Source organism: Notamacropus eugenii, chromosome 7 (assembly GCF_028372415.1).
Source record: "Notamacropus eugenii isolate mMacEug1 chromosome 7, mMacEug1.pri_v2, whole genome shotgun sequence".
In the NCBI taxonomy this organism is placed as follows: domain Eukaryota; kingdom Metazoa; phylum Chordata; class Mammalia; order Diprotodontia; family Macropodidae; genus Notamacropus; species Notamacropus eugenii.
In genome coordinates, this window is record NC_092878.1 from 122,626,209 (window position 1) to 122,641,732 (window position 15,524).

General features: G+C 38.7%; 1 protein-coding gene across 1 annotated transcript in view; it reads right to left on the reverse strand.

Annotated features, from left to right (window-relative positions):
- Positions 1-9,810: 9,810 nt before the first annotated feature.
- CYP2U1 (cytochrome P450 family 2 subfamily U member 1) overlaps positions 9,811-15,524 on the reverse strand; it is a 45,059-nt gene continuing 39,345 nt past the window's right edge. The window contains exon 5 of the mRNA XM_072624279.1: positions 9,811-14,482. Coding sequence (XP_072480380.1) covers positions 14,304-14,482 — 179 coding nt within the window. The 3' untranslated portion in view covers positions 9,811-14,303. The remainder of the gene's footprint in view (positions 14,483-15,524) is intronic.

Sequence of the window (15,524 nt, forward strand, 5' to 3'; positions counted from 1 at the left end):
TTTCCCTCCACCCCCAACTGCCTCATCTTAGGTGACTTCATTATATATATTAATGTTCCCTCAAATGCTCTCAATTCTCAGTTCCTCAATACGCTCAATTCTCAAGATCGACTCCTCTATCTCACCTCAGTACACCCAGAGATGATCATATCTTTGATTTTGCCATCATCCATAAGTGCTCCTTGTTCATATTCAAGATCTTTGAATTTTTTTATGCAATGATAACTTTGATCATTTCCCATATTCTCTTCCCACAGCCTATTCCCTTATTCTGCCTCAGCTATGCCCAGAAGTGGTCATATCATTCCATCTTTCGCTATACTTTCTGATCCCTGGTCTTCATCTTCACCATGACCCTTCACCAATCTCTCCAACTCTCAGTTTTTCCTTAGGTCATCACCCCTGCCCTGGCTACACTTCTTGTCCTTCCCTACATTGACCCCATGGTGAATCAGTTCAATTCAATACTACCCTATACATTCAGATCCTTTAGATTTTATCCTATCACCAATCACATCCTGTCAAATCCCAAGTTCCCACTATCTGCTTCATTCTTTTCTATTCATGTGCTGCTGAACAGAGCTGGAAAAAATCATGAAACCATGTTATGGGCTCATTACAAATTTATGCTATATTATCTCAACTGAGTCCTCACTGCAGCATGACAATCCTTTCACATCTCCTTAATTGACTCAGTATGTTAACTTTTTCATCTCTCTTCAATATCCCCCCACCTACTGCTGCATCTCCCTCTCCTTACACTCTCAGCTGAGAACCTTGCCTCATACTTTATTGAAACAATTAAGACCATTTGCCAAAAAGCTCTCTCTTTTCCCTTCCTCCTCCAGCATGACTGCTTAATCCTAACTCTTCCATCTTCTCTAATAGATTTGCCCTTCCATTATCTCCATCTTCTCTCTGATCTTCAGTCTCTCCTTATCCACTGGCTTTTTCTGTGCTACCTACAAACATTCCCATGTCTCCTCTTCTATAAAACACCTTCTCACTTGATCCAACCATCCCCATTAACTATTTATCCCATATCTCTCTTCCTTTTCTTGGCTAAACCCCTTGAGGTAGCCATCGACATTGGATGTCTACACATTGTCTCCTCTTTTTCACTTTTAAACCCTCTGCAGTCTTGTTTTTGACCTCATCATTCAACAGACATTTCTCTCTCCAAAGTTTCCAATGCTGTCTTAATTGCCAAATAGTGATTTGCCCTTTTTTCAGTCTTCATCCTCCTTGATCTTTCTATAGCCTTGGTCGCTGTGAATCATCATGTCCTTCTGGATATGCATTTCTAGGTTTTTATGACATTGTCCTTTCCTGGCTCCACTGCTGCTTCTGTGACTGCCTCCTCATTCTGTTTTGCTAGAACTTTATCCAGACCACATGCACTAACCAAGCTTTTGTCCTTGTTTCTTCTTTTACACTAACTGTCTTGGTCATCTGATCAGTTCCCACGGATTCTATTATCCTTTCTACACAGATGTTTCCCAGATCTACCTTTGATCTCTCTCCTGATCTCACCTATAGATCCAAGGAGCATAGCACAAGCAGGAACCACACCCTGATAAAAACCATCTCAACAGATGGACTAAACCAAGTTGAGAGTAACTGGAAGGCCTCAGAACTGTCTGTGAATTAGGGGGATGTCTGTCCCAAGCATGTGAAGATTTCCCTTGGTGACATGGGTAGATGAGAATAGTTTGTTTCAATCATAGAAGTGGATGAAGCAGGCACTACGGAGTGCTTTGAGCTTGGTTAGACATAGAAGACACCAAAGTTCTCCACTACATCCTAGGCCAATCAGCCACCTTGACTTTTATCTTGCCACTGGACTTTGATGACTCTGGAAGAGAAAGTGAGGCTGACAACTTTGTGCAACTCTGCCTCACTTAATTCCCATTCATGTATGAGTCAAGACATCACCCCATAATACAGCTGGTCCTCTTCAAATGAAGGATGAGCAACAGTCTCTCATCGTCAACCTGCATTTTGGATATCTCAAACTGGATGTCTGGTAGGCATCTCAAACTCAGTATGCCCCAGACAATCCATTATCATTCCTTCAAAACCATCCCCTTTTCTCAACTTTACTATTATTGTTGTGAGAACTACCATCCTTTTAGTTACCTAGGCCTGTACCTTGGCATACTTGGTTCCTAACTCACATTTAGCCTGTGTATCCAACCTGTGCTCAAGTCATCATTTCTACCTTCACAGAGTTTCCCATATACATCTCCTTCTCTGCTCTGATCCTGCCTCCACCTTGGCACAGGCTCTTAATCACCTCACACCTGGATTATTGCAGTAGCATGATGAATGGTTTCTGTCCTTCCAGTCTCTCCCCACTCAGCTGTCAAAGTAATTTTACTGAATAGTTCAGGGCTGACCATGTCAACCACCTACTCAAAGCCTGCACTGGTATAAAATATAAAGTGCAAAAATATAACTATAATATTATGGATATATATATATACATAAAATAAAATATATAAATATAAAATGTCCTTCACAACCTTGTCCCTTCCTACCTTTCCAGTGCAGTCCCTTTATTCTGTGTACTTTATGAGCCATTTAAACTCATCTACTTGCTGATTCTCAGAGATGATTCTCCTAACTGTTTTTCGGTCTGTCTATCAGTGCCTGGAATGCTCTCCCTCCTCAACATTCACTGCCTCCTAACCTCCCTGGCTTCCTTGAAGACTCAGCTCAAACCCTACGTTTTGCAATAAGCCTTTCCCAGTCTCTGTTCCCTGAGATGACCTTACTATCTCTCTGTCCATCTATCCACACATATACATATGTATACATGTAACAATGTACATAAAAGATTTTATATATAAATATATAAAACAAGCAATAATAAATATATTTGTATCATATATTTATTTATGTATTTTATATAAATATAATGTCTATTTTATATAAACATTTATTTATTTTATATAAATTTATTATATTTTATTTTATATAAATAAAATAATATTTATATGTGTATATAATACATACGTATAAAAAATTTTTATGTACATAGTGACTTGCATACTTTCTCCTCCCATTTTGTATTACCTATCATAATAATAGGTAATGCTTATGTAGCACCTACTATGTGCACTGTGCTAAGTGCTTTACAAATTTCTCTCATTTGATCCTCACAACAACTCTGGGAGGTAGGTGCTATTATCATCTCCATCTTACAGGTGAGAAAATGGAGGGAAACAGGGATTAAAATGACTTACCTAGGGTCACCCATCTAGAGAGTGTCTGAAACCAGATTTGAACTCAGGCCTTTCTGACTCCAGGTCCAGAGCACTATCTACTGTGCCACCTAGTAACCTATGAGCTGCTGTGACAAAGGCAAAGGTTTTGAGTGTAAACCAAAACCTTTGCCTTTGTCAAAGTAGCTCACAGGTTGATTTGTTGACTTTGGCAGGAATCAAGAAATCTCATACCTGCAGTGAACCACATGCAGAGAAAGTTGCAATGGTGGATTTTCTGATTTAGCTCCTTGATAACAAGGACTTTATTTTTGCCTGTCTTTGATCCCCAGCACTGAGCTTAGCACTAGTGCTGACCGCACAACAGGTACTCCATAAATACTGGTTGGCTAACTGACTCCCCTTCCCATACACCCTAGGGCTAGGACAAATTCAGTTCACTTCTCTTTTTATTTAATTTTTATTTTTTTAACTTTTTAAATTGAATTATTTTATTTGTTTTCAGTGTTTGACAACCACTTCCATATATCTTAGATTTTTTTCCACTCCCTCTCCCTTATTCCCCCCTCCCTCCTCACTCCCTCCCTGAGATGGTGTACAATCTTATTGAGGTTCTACACGTACATTCCTATTAAATGCACGCTGCTTAGAAGAGTTAAAATGAATGGGAGAAACCATAAAACAAAACAAAACATAATACAAAAGAAAATGGTCTGTTTCTGTCTGACATCCAATTCCATAGTTCTTTCTCTGGATGTGGAAGGTGTTTTGCCTCAAGAATCCATTGGAAATTTTTTAAGTTCATGCATTTCAATGAAGTACTAAGTTTACCAGAAAAATTCCTCACATACTATGGTTGTTGTGGTATACAAAGTTCTCCTGGTTCTGTTCCTTTCACTCAGCATAAGTTCATATAAGTCTTTCCAGGCTTCTCTGAAGTCTTCCTATTCTTCGTTTCTCATAGCACAATAGTATTCCATTACATTCATAAACCACAACTTATTCAGCCATTCTCCAATTGATGGGCATTCCCTTGATTTCCAGTTTTTGGCCACCTCAAAGAGTGCTGCTATAAATATTTTTGTACATGTGGGACTGTTTCTGATTTCTATGATCTCTTTGGGATAGAGTCCCAGAAGAGCTATTGCTGAATCAAAAGGTGTGCACATTTTTGTAGCCCTTTGGGCTTAGTTCCAAATTGCTCTCCAGAATGGTTGCATCAGCTCATAGTTCTGCCAACAATGAGTTAGTGTTCCATCAGTTCACTTCTCACCTAATAAGGTGAGAACACTCATACCAACACTCAAGTGATCCTTCATCTAGATAATTTACTTTCCAGGCTCGTATGTCACTCTCAAGAATATGGATAGTTACTATACCATCTTCCCTTTAGCTGACCAGCATCTCTAATTAACTCCCCAAGAAGCAATAGATGGTTCTGATGTCTTTTCTTAACAGAGTCCTGATAACTCTCTGGGCCATTTTTGTAGACTGGCAAACTGACCAGTTTTTCTGCTACTTAGTATAAACTGGTTTTCCATGAGTCCCAATGAGTGCACCCCAAGATTTCTTGTTGTTGTTTAGTTGTTTTCAGTCATGTCTAACTCTTCATGACCTTTCTGGGAGTTTTCTTGGTAAAGATACTGGAGTGGTTTGCCATTCCCTTCTCCAGCTCATTTTACAGATAAGGAAACTGAGGCAAACAGGAACCTTGCCTGGGACACACAATTATTATGTGTCTAGGGCCTGGCTCCAGGCTTGGTGTGCCAGCCCCTACCATCAGCAGAGCACCATCATCTTGCTGAAGGCTATGACAATTCATAGGGTCATAGACTTAGAGATGGAAGGGAATTTAGAGGCTGTCCACTGAAGCAAAGATCAGAAGATCATAGATTTGGAGCTGAAAAGGACCGTTGAGTTCCACCCTCTCCCTTCATTTTACAGATGAGGATACTGAGGTCCAGAGAGGCTAAATGATTTGCCCAGAGTCACCTGTTAGTAAATGTCCATGGAAGAATTCACGCCAAAGTCTTTCTGAGTCACATTTCAGTCCTCTATTTGCTGTACTCTCTAGATGCCCCAATGAACCTAAACTTCTTTTTCTCAGAGCATTTTTGAGCTAAAGCCTTTGGCTAACAGTAGATCTCCTTTAGCCAGTCTCTCAGGCAAGAGATATACTTGGTTATACTTGCTAAATCTTATTTATCTTCATCTTCTGAAACTCCAGAGCTCATCAGAAAGACAAAGGTGCCTGTCATGCATACATTAGCAGCTCTAAGACAAAACCTAGAGCATCATTCAGTGCACGATGAACCTTTATTACAGTGTGAACCTATTCGAGGTTGGGGGTGTAGGGTGTGTTCAGGAAAGACTAGCACCTCTGGTATGAGGGCTGCTGGCTCCTTTTCAGAGCTGCTTTCCCACTTTGGTGTCTACCTGATCCACCTAACTCTTATAAGTGGCTCCAAGAAGCAGTAGCATGCACAGTGGTCACACTTCAGTAAACCATTTTGAAAGACAGGCTAAACCAGGTTAACGGTAACTGAGGAGTCTCAAACCCATTGGTGACTTGGAAGGCAAGCGTCTACCCCAAACATGTGAAGACTTGCCCTGGTAGAATGGGCGGATGAGGACAATCCGTTCCAAAGGCCATAATGGCAGCTGAAGCAGGTGCTGTGGAGCACATATAGCTTGGCTAGACATTGAAGATGCCAAGGTCATCCACTGCATCTGGAGCCTTCACCAGTCATCTTGACTCTGTCCTGCCACTGGACTCTGATGAATCTGGAAGAAAGAGTGAAGCCAATGAGGTTAATGCATGCATTATCAGAGGTAGCTCAGAGTTTGGGAAGCTACAAAGGGAAGTGTGGGAGAAAAGAGGTATTAGACTGACTACCAAACTGAAGGTCTAGAGAGCTGTTATGCTGGCCTCATTATTATATGCCTGTAACATCTGGACAGTCCACTAGCACCATGCCAGGAAACTGAATCGCTTCTATTTGAAATGTCTTAGGAAGATTCTGCAGATCACCCATCAAGATAAGGTAGCAGACACTGAGGTCTTTTCTTGAACTAAACTGCAAAGTATTCAAACTCTACCGCACTGAGCAGAACTCTGATGGGCTGGCCATGTTGCTCGAATACCAAATGTGGATATATGACATGATATCAGACTTTTTTGCTACATTGGTTGATAACCTGGATGACTGGGAGGATGGTGTTTACTGATGTGGTTCGAGAGATTAAGGGACCCTTCCCTGCCAAAGACTGAAGCACAGGAGAGGGTCATCTGGAATGAATTCATGGATTCAAGCATTCTTTAAGTCAAGTTGGCAAAGGTTTATTGTAACACCAATGTGGTGGGCAGAGCTTCTAAAAGAACCTGCATTCCTTAAGGAACTTGTAATTTAAGAGGAATGATGCTAAAGCTTATATAGGAAAAGTAGTGGATTATCTGGCAGATACGTTAATTAGGTGTTAACCTACAACCTTGGCTATCATTCACTACTGAAAACCAGAGTAAGAGGTTTCTAAGGGATATATTTTTGTTCTGTTACATATGTAGCAAGATAGCTTTGAGAATTGATGTCTAAAGCTTGACCTCTGGATTGCATATGATAACTTTGGGAATCAATACATGATAATTCTGTGTTTACAAAATCATCCTGTTTTTACAAGAGAATTTCTGCACAGGTCAACTTCTTCTTGTGAGACGGAAAGATAGTTTGTTTTACTGGGGGCCACTCATGAGTAATTGTGGGGAAAGGTAGTTTGTCTTACTAGGGCCCACTCATGAGTTATTGCTAGGCATAGTGTCCTTGGGCTGGGGAGAAAACTGTCAGGAACAGTGTTATGAAGCTAGGGAGAAATGTGATCTTGTAATTGGGGTCCAAGCACAAGCACCCAAGCACCCTATCCATACCTTCTAAAGTAATAGGGAGTTAGGAAGAGGGGGGAGTTTGGGAAGAAAAATGAGTTCAATTTTAAAGCTGTCAAGTTTAAGATATCTTTAGGAGATCAAATTCAAGACATCCAATAGGCAGCTGGACATCTGAAGTTGGAGACAGAGAGATGTTAGGGATGGAAAAAATGGATTTAAGAATCATCTGCATAGAGAGGATAATTGAATCAATGGAAGCTGATGAGATTATACAGTGAGATAATATAGAGATTTGGGCATCTCTGGCATGTCCAAAGGTACGTTATCATTCTTCCAGATCACATCTGCTTTGGTACTCACACCTCATCAGAGAGGTCTGCTCTTAGGACCTTTTGAAATGGAGGGTAGATCAGAAAACTCCTCCCCAAATTTCCATTTAAAGAAGGTGCCCAGCCCAACTATCTCTTCATTAGGACTTCTCCATCACATCTTTGTACTAAGTATTTTCCCTTCCTCTCCACCTCCCTTTTTAGCTGCTTTTTTGTGTTTTATCTTCCCCCATTAGTTTGGAAACTCCTTGAGGGCAGGGACTGTATGCCAGTACTTAGCATAGTGCCTGGGGATATAGTTATATTACCTCATGCACATAAGTGCTTAATGTTTGTTGACTGACTGACAGAACCAAGAGAAAACAGTAGAGAGTCAATGTGAAGAAGATGGTGGGCAGTGTCAAAGCCTGCAGAGAGATCTAGGAGGATGAGAATGAAAAGTGGACATTTGGTTTGGAAGTTATTAGATCTTTTAGTAACTTTGGAAAGGGCAGTTTCAGTTAAATGAATTGAAAGCGAGATTGCAAAGAGTTAATATGAGAGTAAGGAGGAAGACAAGGCATAGATTATAAATGACTTTTCTAGGATGTGTAGCTGCTCCTGATAGGCAGAAAGTAATAAAATTTCAGTCTTTCAGCTCTCAGAACAATGAAAAGGCTTAGGGAGGGAAAAGGAGAAAGTGGGAGTGGGGTGGAGGGAATGTGCTTTGAATTCCTAAGTCGGAGAAACAGTTCTCTCTCTCTCTCTCTCTCTCTCTCTCTCTCTCTCTCTCTCTCTCTCTCTCTCTCTCTCTCTCTCTCATTTAAAATATTTAAAATAAATAAATAAAATATTTTAAAAAATGAATGGTAAAAACTGTCTTTGCATGTAATTAGAAAAAAGTAAAATACTGTTAAATGTTAAAGCATCTTCTAACTAAGGGGTATACCAGTCACACCCATGGTCAGTCAAGGAAAGACTATCACTTTCAAGGGAGAGAAAGCAATAGCCTTGCCAAATTTCATAATGCACTTTTCCCATTTCTTCTCAGAGCTCCTACTTCGGAAAGATTCATTTTTCAGATATGTGACTCAGTTATTACTGAGGCTTTGATAGGCATTTTATTTTTTTAAATTTTCTTAGGTTATTCACGTACAGTCATGTGAAATATATTTCCTCATTGGTCATGTTGTGAAGCAGAATCAAAACAAAAGGGAAAAACCACAAGAAAGATAAAAACAAAATGAAAATACGATGCATCGGTTTGCATTCAGATTCCCTGGCTCTTTCTTTTTTTCTGGATGTGGATAATATTTTCCATCACAAGTCTTTTGGAATTGTCATTGATCACGGTATTGCCGAGAAGAGCTAAGTCTATCAAAGTTGATCATCGCACAATGTTGTGACTGTATACACTGTTCTCCTGGTTCTGCTCACTTCACTGAGCATCAGTTCAGGCTTTTCTAAAATCCGTCTGCACATCATTTCCTATAGAATAATATAGCATTCCATTATATTCATATACCAAAACTTGTTCAGTCATTCCCCAATTTATGGACATCTCCCCTATTTCCAAATTCTTTGCCACCACTAAAAGAGTTGCTATAAATATTTTTGTATATGTGGGTCTTTTTCTCTAATATGTGTTTTATAGGCCACTATAGGCAGACCTACAGTCAGGAAGACCTGAATTCAAATCCTGGCTCAAACACTTGCTAGCTGTGTGATCCTAGGAGAATCACTTGATCACTGTCTGCCTCAGTTTCCTCATCTGCAAAATGGGAATAAAAATATAGCACATATATATAGTATACTATGTAGCAATATAGTAATAGCACACTTGAGAATCAAATGAGATATTTGTAAAGCACTTTACAAACCTTAAAGTTTTAGTAGCACTAGGAGCAGTAGGAATGCTGACATTTTCCAGTCTTATCTCATAATGCTTTCCTCCACACACTTGATGATCCAGCCACACAGGACTCCACTCTGTTCCCTCAAAACATTTGTGCCCCCTCCACCTCCTTTGTTGATTCTACGCCTGGAATATTCTCCCTCCTTTCTCTTGACCTGTTGAATTCCCAGCCCTAGTCTAAGGCCCATCCCAAAGGCAACTTCCTCCATGATTCCTTCCTTATCTCCTTTATTCAATAAAGACTTTCTCTCTCAGGCCCCACATAGGACTTTGTTTTCCATCTTTTTAAACACACTTATCATGTAACATTCTGTATTCACCATTACCTGTCTTTATGCCTTATCCCTCCACTAGATTATAAAACTCTATGAAGGCAGGAACCAGTTTTCAGGGAAGTTTTCTCTCTCCCCTTGAGGCCCTCAAAGAATAGTGTTTTGCACACAGAGCTCCTTAATAACTGCTGAATAAATGAGAAAATAATGACCAAACAAAAAAAGTAGTTTATTTTAGAATTCAAAAACAATAAAATGCTTCCTTTTTACAAAGATCATGCAAAAAAAATTATGGTTTACAAATTCTTTAAGTAAGTTCTTATACAAATAAGTTTTTCAAGTGATTTAGTTTGAGAAATTAAACTTTGAACCAAAATTGCACCTCTGTACTAATTGGCAAAGTCATACAAAGCAGGATATAACAAAGTAGATTAAAAAGTCTTTGGTTAGTAATGATGAAAATTCATACATAAATTAAGTAAGGAACCTATTCCTGGTCCAGAAGGGAATTAAAAACACACAGAGATATTCACGTGGGGCAGTAGTTAGATATACTTTTCAAAGTGTATTTAATTCATAAACCTATTTCTTCTAAGATCTCTAGGATAATTTCCCTAATTCACTGTCTGCTTTTGTCCAGACCACACATTACCAAGGCAGTCAACTCTTGAAGAGCCCTACCAATGCAGACTGGGCATTCTTGTATAGCCCAAGAGAGTTCCTTGGGAAATTTACCTTGGGGTCAACAGTATATGTCAAAGGAGGGTCCCAGGGCTTCCTGGTTCTTTAGCAGGGGTAGGAACCTGCCTCCTCAAGGTCACATGGGGCCTTCTAGGTCCTCAGGTGTAGCCTTTTGACTGAGTCCAAGTTTTACAGAAGAAATCCTTTTATTAAGGGGATTTGTTCTCTGAAGTTTGGATTTAGTCAAAGAGTTGCACTTGAGGACCTAGAGGGCCACATGTGACCTTGAGGCCACAGGTTCCTCACTCCTGCTAAGGGTTCTTTATCCACTATGCCACATCACCTCAAAAGTCTTTTATCCTAAGAATTTTTCAGCTTTAAACAAAATATCCAAATCTGAATTATCCTATGTGGCCACTATCTTGAACTAAGAGAATAAGGGCAGCAAATCCAAAAAATGGTTAGAGTCTGGAATGCATTACTTCCACCTCCCCTTAATAGATTTATTTTCCTATCAACATTTTTATTAAGCTGGCATTGCTTTCCATTTTATAAATCAAGAATCAGTAGACAGTAAGAAAAGGCAGTGTAGTATGTATACTGGATGATGAGGATGATTGAATAAACTCAGTTGAGATTAAAAGGAAATGGAATACCCAATCGTGAAGAGGAGTCTGAATGTTTGACTCTAAGGAGCTAGGGCTCTGGATCCTGTCTAATTCCTGTCCAGTTTTAATATCCTAAAACCTTGACCATTCAGACCTTCTTCTGTCTTTGTATATCTCAGGGCACCCACTGCATTTTTGCCTTTTTCTTCTTGGTTCCCAAAGAGTAAGAACAGCCAACCACTGTTTGTCTCCCAGGAGGAAAGTAAAGAATTCTCTGCTGGGGAGACAGAATGTGCTAGGTGCATAGGATCCCTCTGGAGGTTAACATGTGCCTTACTTGTTTACTTAACCTCCTGAAGTGGTGTTTTGTACCACTAATGGCACACCTTGCAGCATCATGTAAGGGTTCCCTTTGTTTGCATCTTAATCTGCTACTAGTCTATAATCTCCATAAGGGCAGTGATCCCCTCTTAGACAAACCTCACTTTATTTACAATGGCATATGATGCACAGCAGAGTCCAGTATGCAAATTAAATACAAATGCAGCTATAAGCCATTCAAATAAATGACATCCATTTAGAGTTATGGCATTTTCACACAACACAAAGGTCAACCAAGGTAACACTTTCCTTTAAGTAAAATTAGAACACTCAATGTCACATGCCCCAAATAGGACCTTTGCCCTCTCCAGACTTAATATTTTCCCCATTCACACTACTCTGGTGTCATGCATAGAATAAAAGATTAGGAAAAGTTTTGAATGTATGAATATAAAATATGAATTTGTAGAAGAATGAATAATTTCTATTTCAGATCTATTGGTTCATCAGTTAATTAACTTATTCATGAATTAACTAATCAGCACTAGGCCTCCATCAGCATTTACCATCTTACTTTACTGCTATACCCTAAAGACTGTGAGTCCTTTCCATACGACTTGTAGCTGAACACTTCATTGTCTGTCTCATTAGCATATGAGTTTCTCAGCTCTTTTTGTGGTAGCAAAGAATTGGAAATTGAGGGGATGCCTGTTAACTAAGGAATGGCTGAATAAGTTGTGGTATATGACTATGATGGAATACACAATAAGAAACGATGAGTAGTATGCTCTCAGAAAAACCTGAAAAAGCTTACATGAACTGATGCAAAGTGAAATGAACATAACCAGGAAATCACTGTCCGCAGTAACAGCAGTAATGTACAGTGATCAACTGTGAATAACTTAGCTATTCTCAGCAATATAATGATAGAAGACAATTCTGGAAAACATGATGAAAAATCCTATTCACCTTCAGAGAAAGAACTGATGAAATCTGAACACAGATTGAAGCATACTTTCTTAAACTTTATTTTTCTTGTTGCTGTTGGCTAATATGGAAACATGTTTTGCATGACTGCACATATATATTCTGTATCAAACTGGCACTCGAAAGAATGTGGAAGATTGTTTTTACATGTAACTGGAAAAAATAAAATAGAAAAACAAATTTAAAAAAAAGAATGTGAGCTTGAGAGCAAGGGCTATCTTGTTTCTCTATGTATCTCCCCAGCACTTAGCACTTAATACTTATTCTTTCATTCATTCCTATATTTGTAATGGAAAAGGGGGAAAAAAAATACTCAGTGTCTTTTTGTGAAGTGAAAATATTCTCCAAAAACCTTTTCCCCCTCCACAATGAAAAAGAAACACAGGAATTTGACTCTAAGGATTTTGCCTACCACCTAGGGTGGTTGACTGGAATAAAACAGTAGCTTTTCCCAAATAATTGCATTGAAAAAAGGAAATTGACGATTTTGCTCAGTTTGACAAAGAATATTAAATACAAATTAGTCTATCTAGTTCATAGGTTCTTAATTTTGTGTGTGTGTGTGTGTGTGTGTGTGTATGTGTGTATGTGTATGTGATGGACTCCTTTGGTAGCCTAGTGAAGCCTATGGACCCCTTCTCAGAAAAAAATTTAAGCATCTAAAATAAAATACACAAGCTTGCAAAGGTTAGAGAAAATAAAGATGTAAAGTTTTTTCCCATCTAAATTCACAGACCCTGAATTGAGAATCCCTGATGTAGGTTCTTTTAAAATATGACTTTTTAAAAACCATTTGTCAGGTTCCACGTAGGCAAGATGGGCATGCTTTTTGTTGTGGTTTTATTTTTGAAGGTGTTCTAAGGAAAGGGTTGAGGACATTGGAAAGAGTGAAAGAAAAAAGGCAAATGGAACAAGTATGGTGAGATCTGACACCAGAACCATTCCTTAGTAAATTTTTATTCTCTTCTGGTCAATACCACAAGAAGAGAGCCAACCCCAACACTGCAGCCAGTAAGTGTGCAAGAAGCAATGCTACATCATCACAAGCAAAACACAGAAAGGAAGGAATTCTTCCACATAAACACAGCTTGTTTCTTCAGCCATGCTTATCACTCACGCATACACTGAGCAGTCAGAGGTAGTTACACTAAACTAAGGCTTTAAAATTGTAAAAGTTAAATCTTGAATTTCCCTCTTCAACGTGGATATGGATACTTTCCCCAATGCCCATAAAAAGAAAAAAAAAAGAAGCTAAGTCTGAGATCTAGCACAATGTAGTTCCAAGTTTTCAAGTCCTAACTGAAATTGCTTCTTCACTCCAAAAAGTAGTTTTGAAAGTATGATCTGGGAACCTTTGGTGATCCCCAAGAGCCTTTCAGGGGATTTATGAAGTCAAAACTATTTTCATAAATAATAGTAAGATGTTTTAATTTCCAATATGGTAAATACTGACAAATAAAATCCACATGAACAAAAGCTCTTTGGGGACTCCTCAATCATTTTTTAATAATGTAAAAGGGGTCTTGAGACCAAAAAGGTTGATAACTTCTATTTTAACGTATTCAAGTATGGATAAAGCTTCCATCTTTTGTCACCTGTCATAACCAATCAATAGCCAAGAACTTTGACAAACTCTTAAGAAGCTACCTATGCTTTCTTAAAAGTTCATTTCAACAAGAACAACAAATTCTTAATCTTCATACCTTAGAAATTGTTATTCCCATTTTACATATGGGAAAATTGAGGCACAAAGAGGTGAGAGAATTGACTTATTAGTTTTGAACAGGATTAAAATGTCTGTTTTCTGTTTCCCATTTCAGAATCTTGTCCATTATCTGCCTAAGTAAATTCACAAATACGATTCACTGGACTGATTAAGTCAGAGCATGCTTGGGGTATTTCTGTTAGAATTCAAGTGTTCTCTGTGAGAGGCAAGTTCCCATTCTTGACTTTTCCCTTTTCCATTTCCCCATAACCTAGACCTGAAACCAGAAATTTTTAAGTCTCAGAATGGCTGCTTGCAATTGTAGAAAGAGGAACAAGCATTTCAGAAGAATTTCATTCTTAAATTGACTTCCTGTTCCACCATATCTTCTTCGGTCTTTTATCTTTTAGAAACGATCACATTAAATGGATGTGGTGATAAAGTCAAGCCAACTTTTCCAGTCATGATGGGCTTTTTGGAGTCCTTAGGTAAACTAAAGGTGAAGGTCTGCATAAGGCTTACAAACATCAGGAATAATTCCATTTTTGCCAGTTGCTCTCCCATACATACACGCTTTCCTAAAGAGGAGATTAAAAACAAATGAGTTGATGAACAGTCAGACTTCAGAAAATCCTGGGAAGACTGGTACGAACTAATGCAAAGTGAAATGGACAGAACCAAGAAAATATTGTACACAATATTGGCAATAGTCTATGATAATCAACTATGAATGACTCAGCTCTTCTCAGCAACACAATGATCCAAGACAAGTGAAAAAAGACTCACCAAGGAAAATGCTATCCATATTCAGATAAAGACCTGATGGACTCTGTATGCATATCAAAGTATTTTTTTTTCACTTACATTATTCTTTCTCATGTTTTTTTAATCTGTTCTCTCACAACTGTGACTAATATGGAAACATTTTTACATGATAGTATATATACAAATTATATCAAACTGTCTACAATTTTCAGTAGAGTGGAGGGGAGAGAGAGAAGGAGAAAAATTTGGAATGCAAAACCTTGTAAAAATGAATACTAAAAATTTTCTTGACATATAACTGGGGAAAAAATAAAAGACTATTAAAAATTAGTTTAAAAAAATTACTCCACCTACCCCAAACAGGGCCAATTTAATTGATGCAAAATTCTTTTTTTTTTTTGAGGAGGGGCATGGAGACTGAGTCCCCCAGCTCACCCAGGCTGCCAGGGCTTCAACTATTTACAGGTCTGAACCCAAAAGGGATCACCTTGGGAGCTTCAGTCTATTCTGGTTTTCTGACCCGGTCTGGTTTATCCTCAGTAGCAGCCTGGTCCTGGAGGCCAACCATATTAGTGCTAGACAGTACAGCAGAACCCAATAGGCTTTAACCTTCCTATTGTTCAAAATTCCTGAACTCAGAATTTAGCCTCCCCAACAGCAGAGATTACATACATGTCCTCCCACCCCACATTGAGCTAGGTGGAATTCTACTCATTTTCAGATGCAGATACAGGCAGGGCTCTGTAGAAGAAACATATACAGGGATATCTCTATCTATAACTATATCTACATCTATATGTCTATATCTCTCCATATCAACATCTATATTTGTATCTATCTATATCCATATCCATA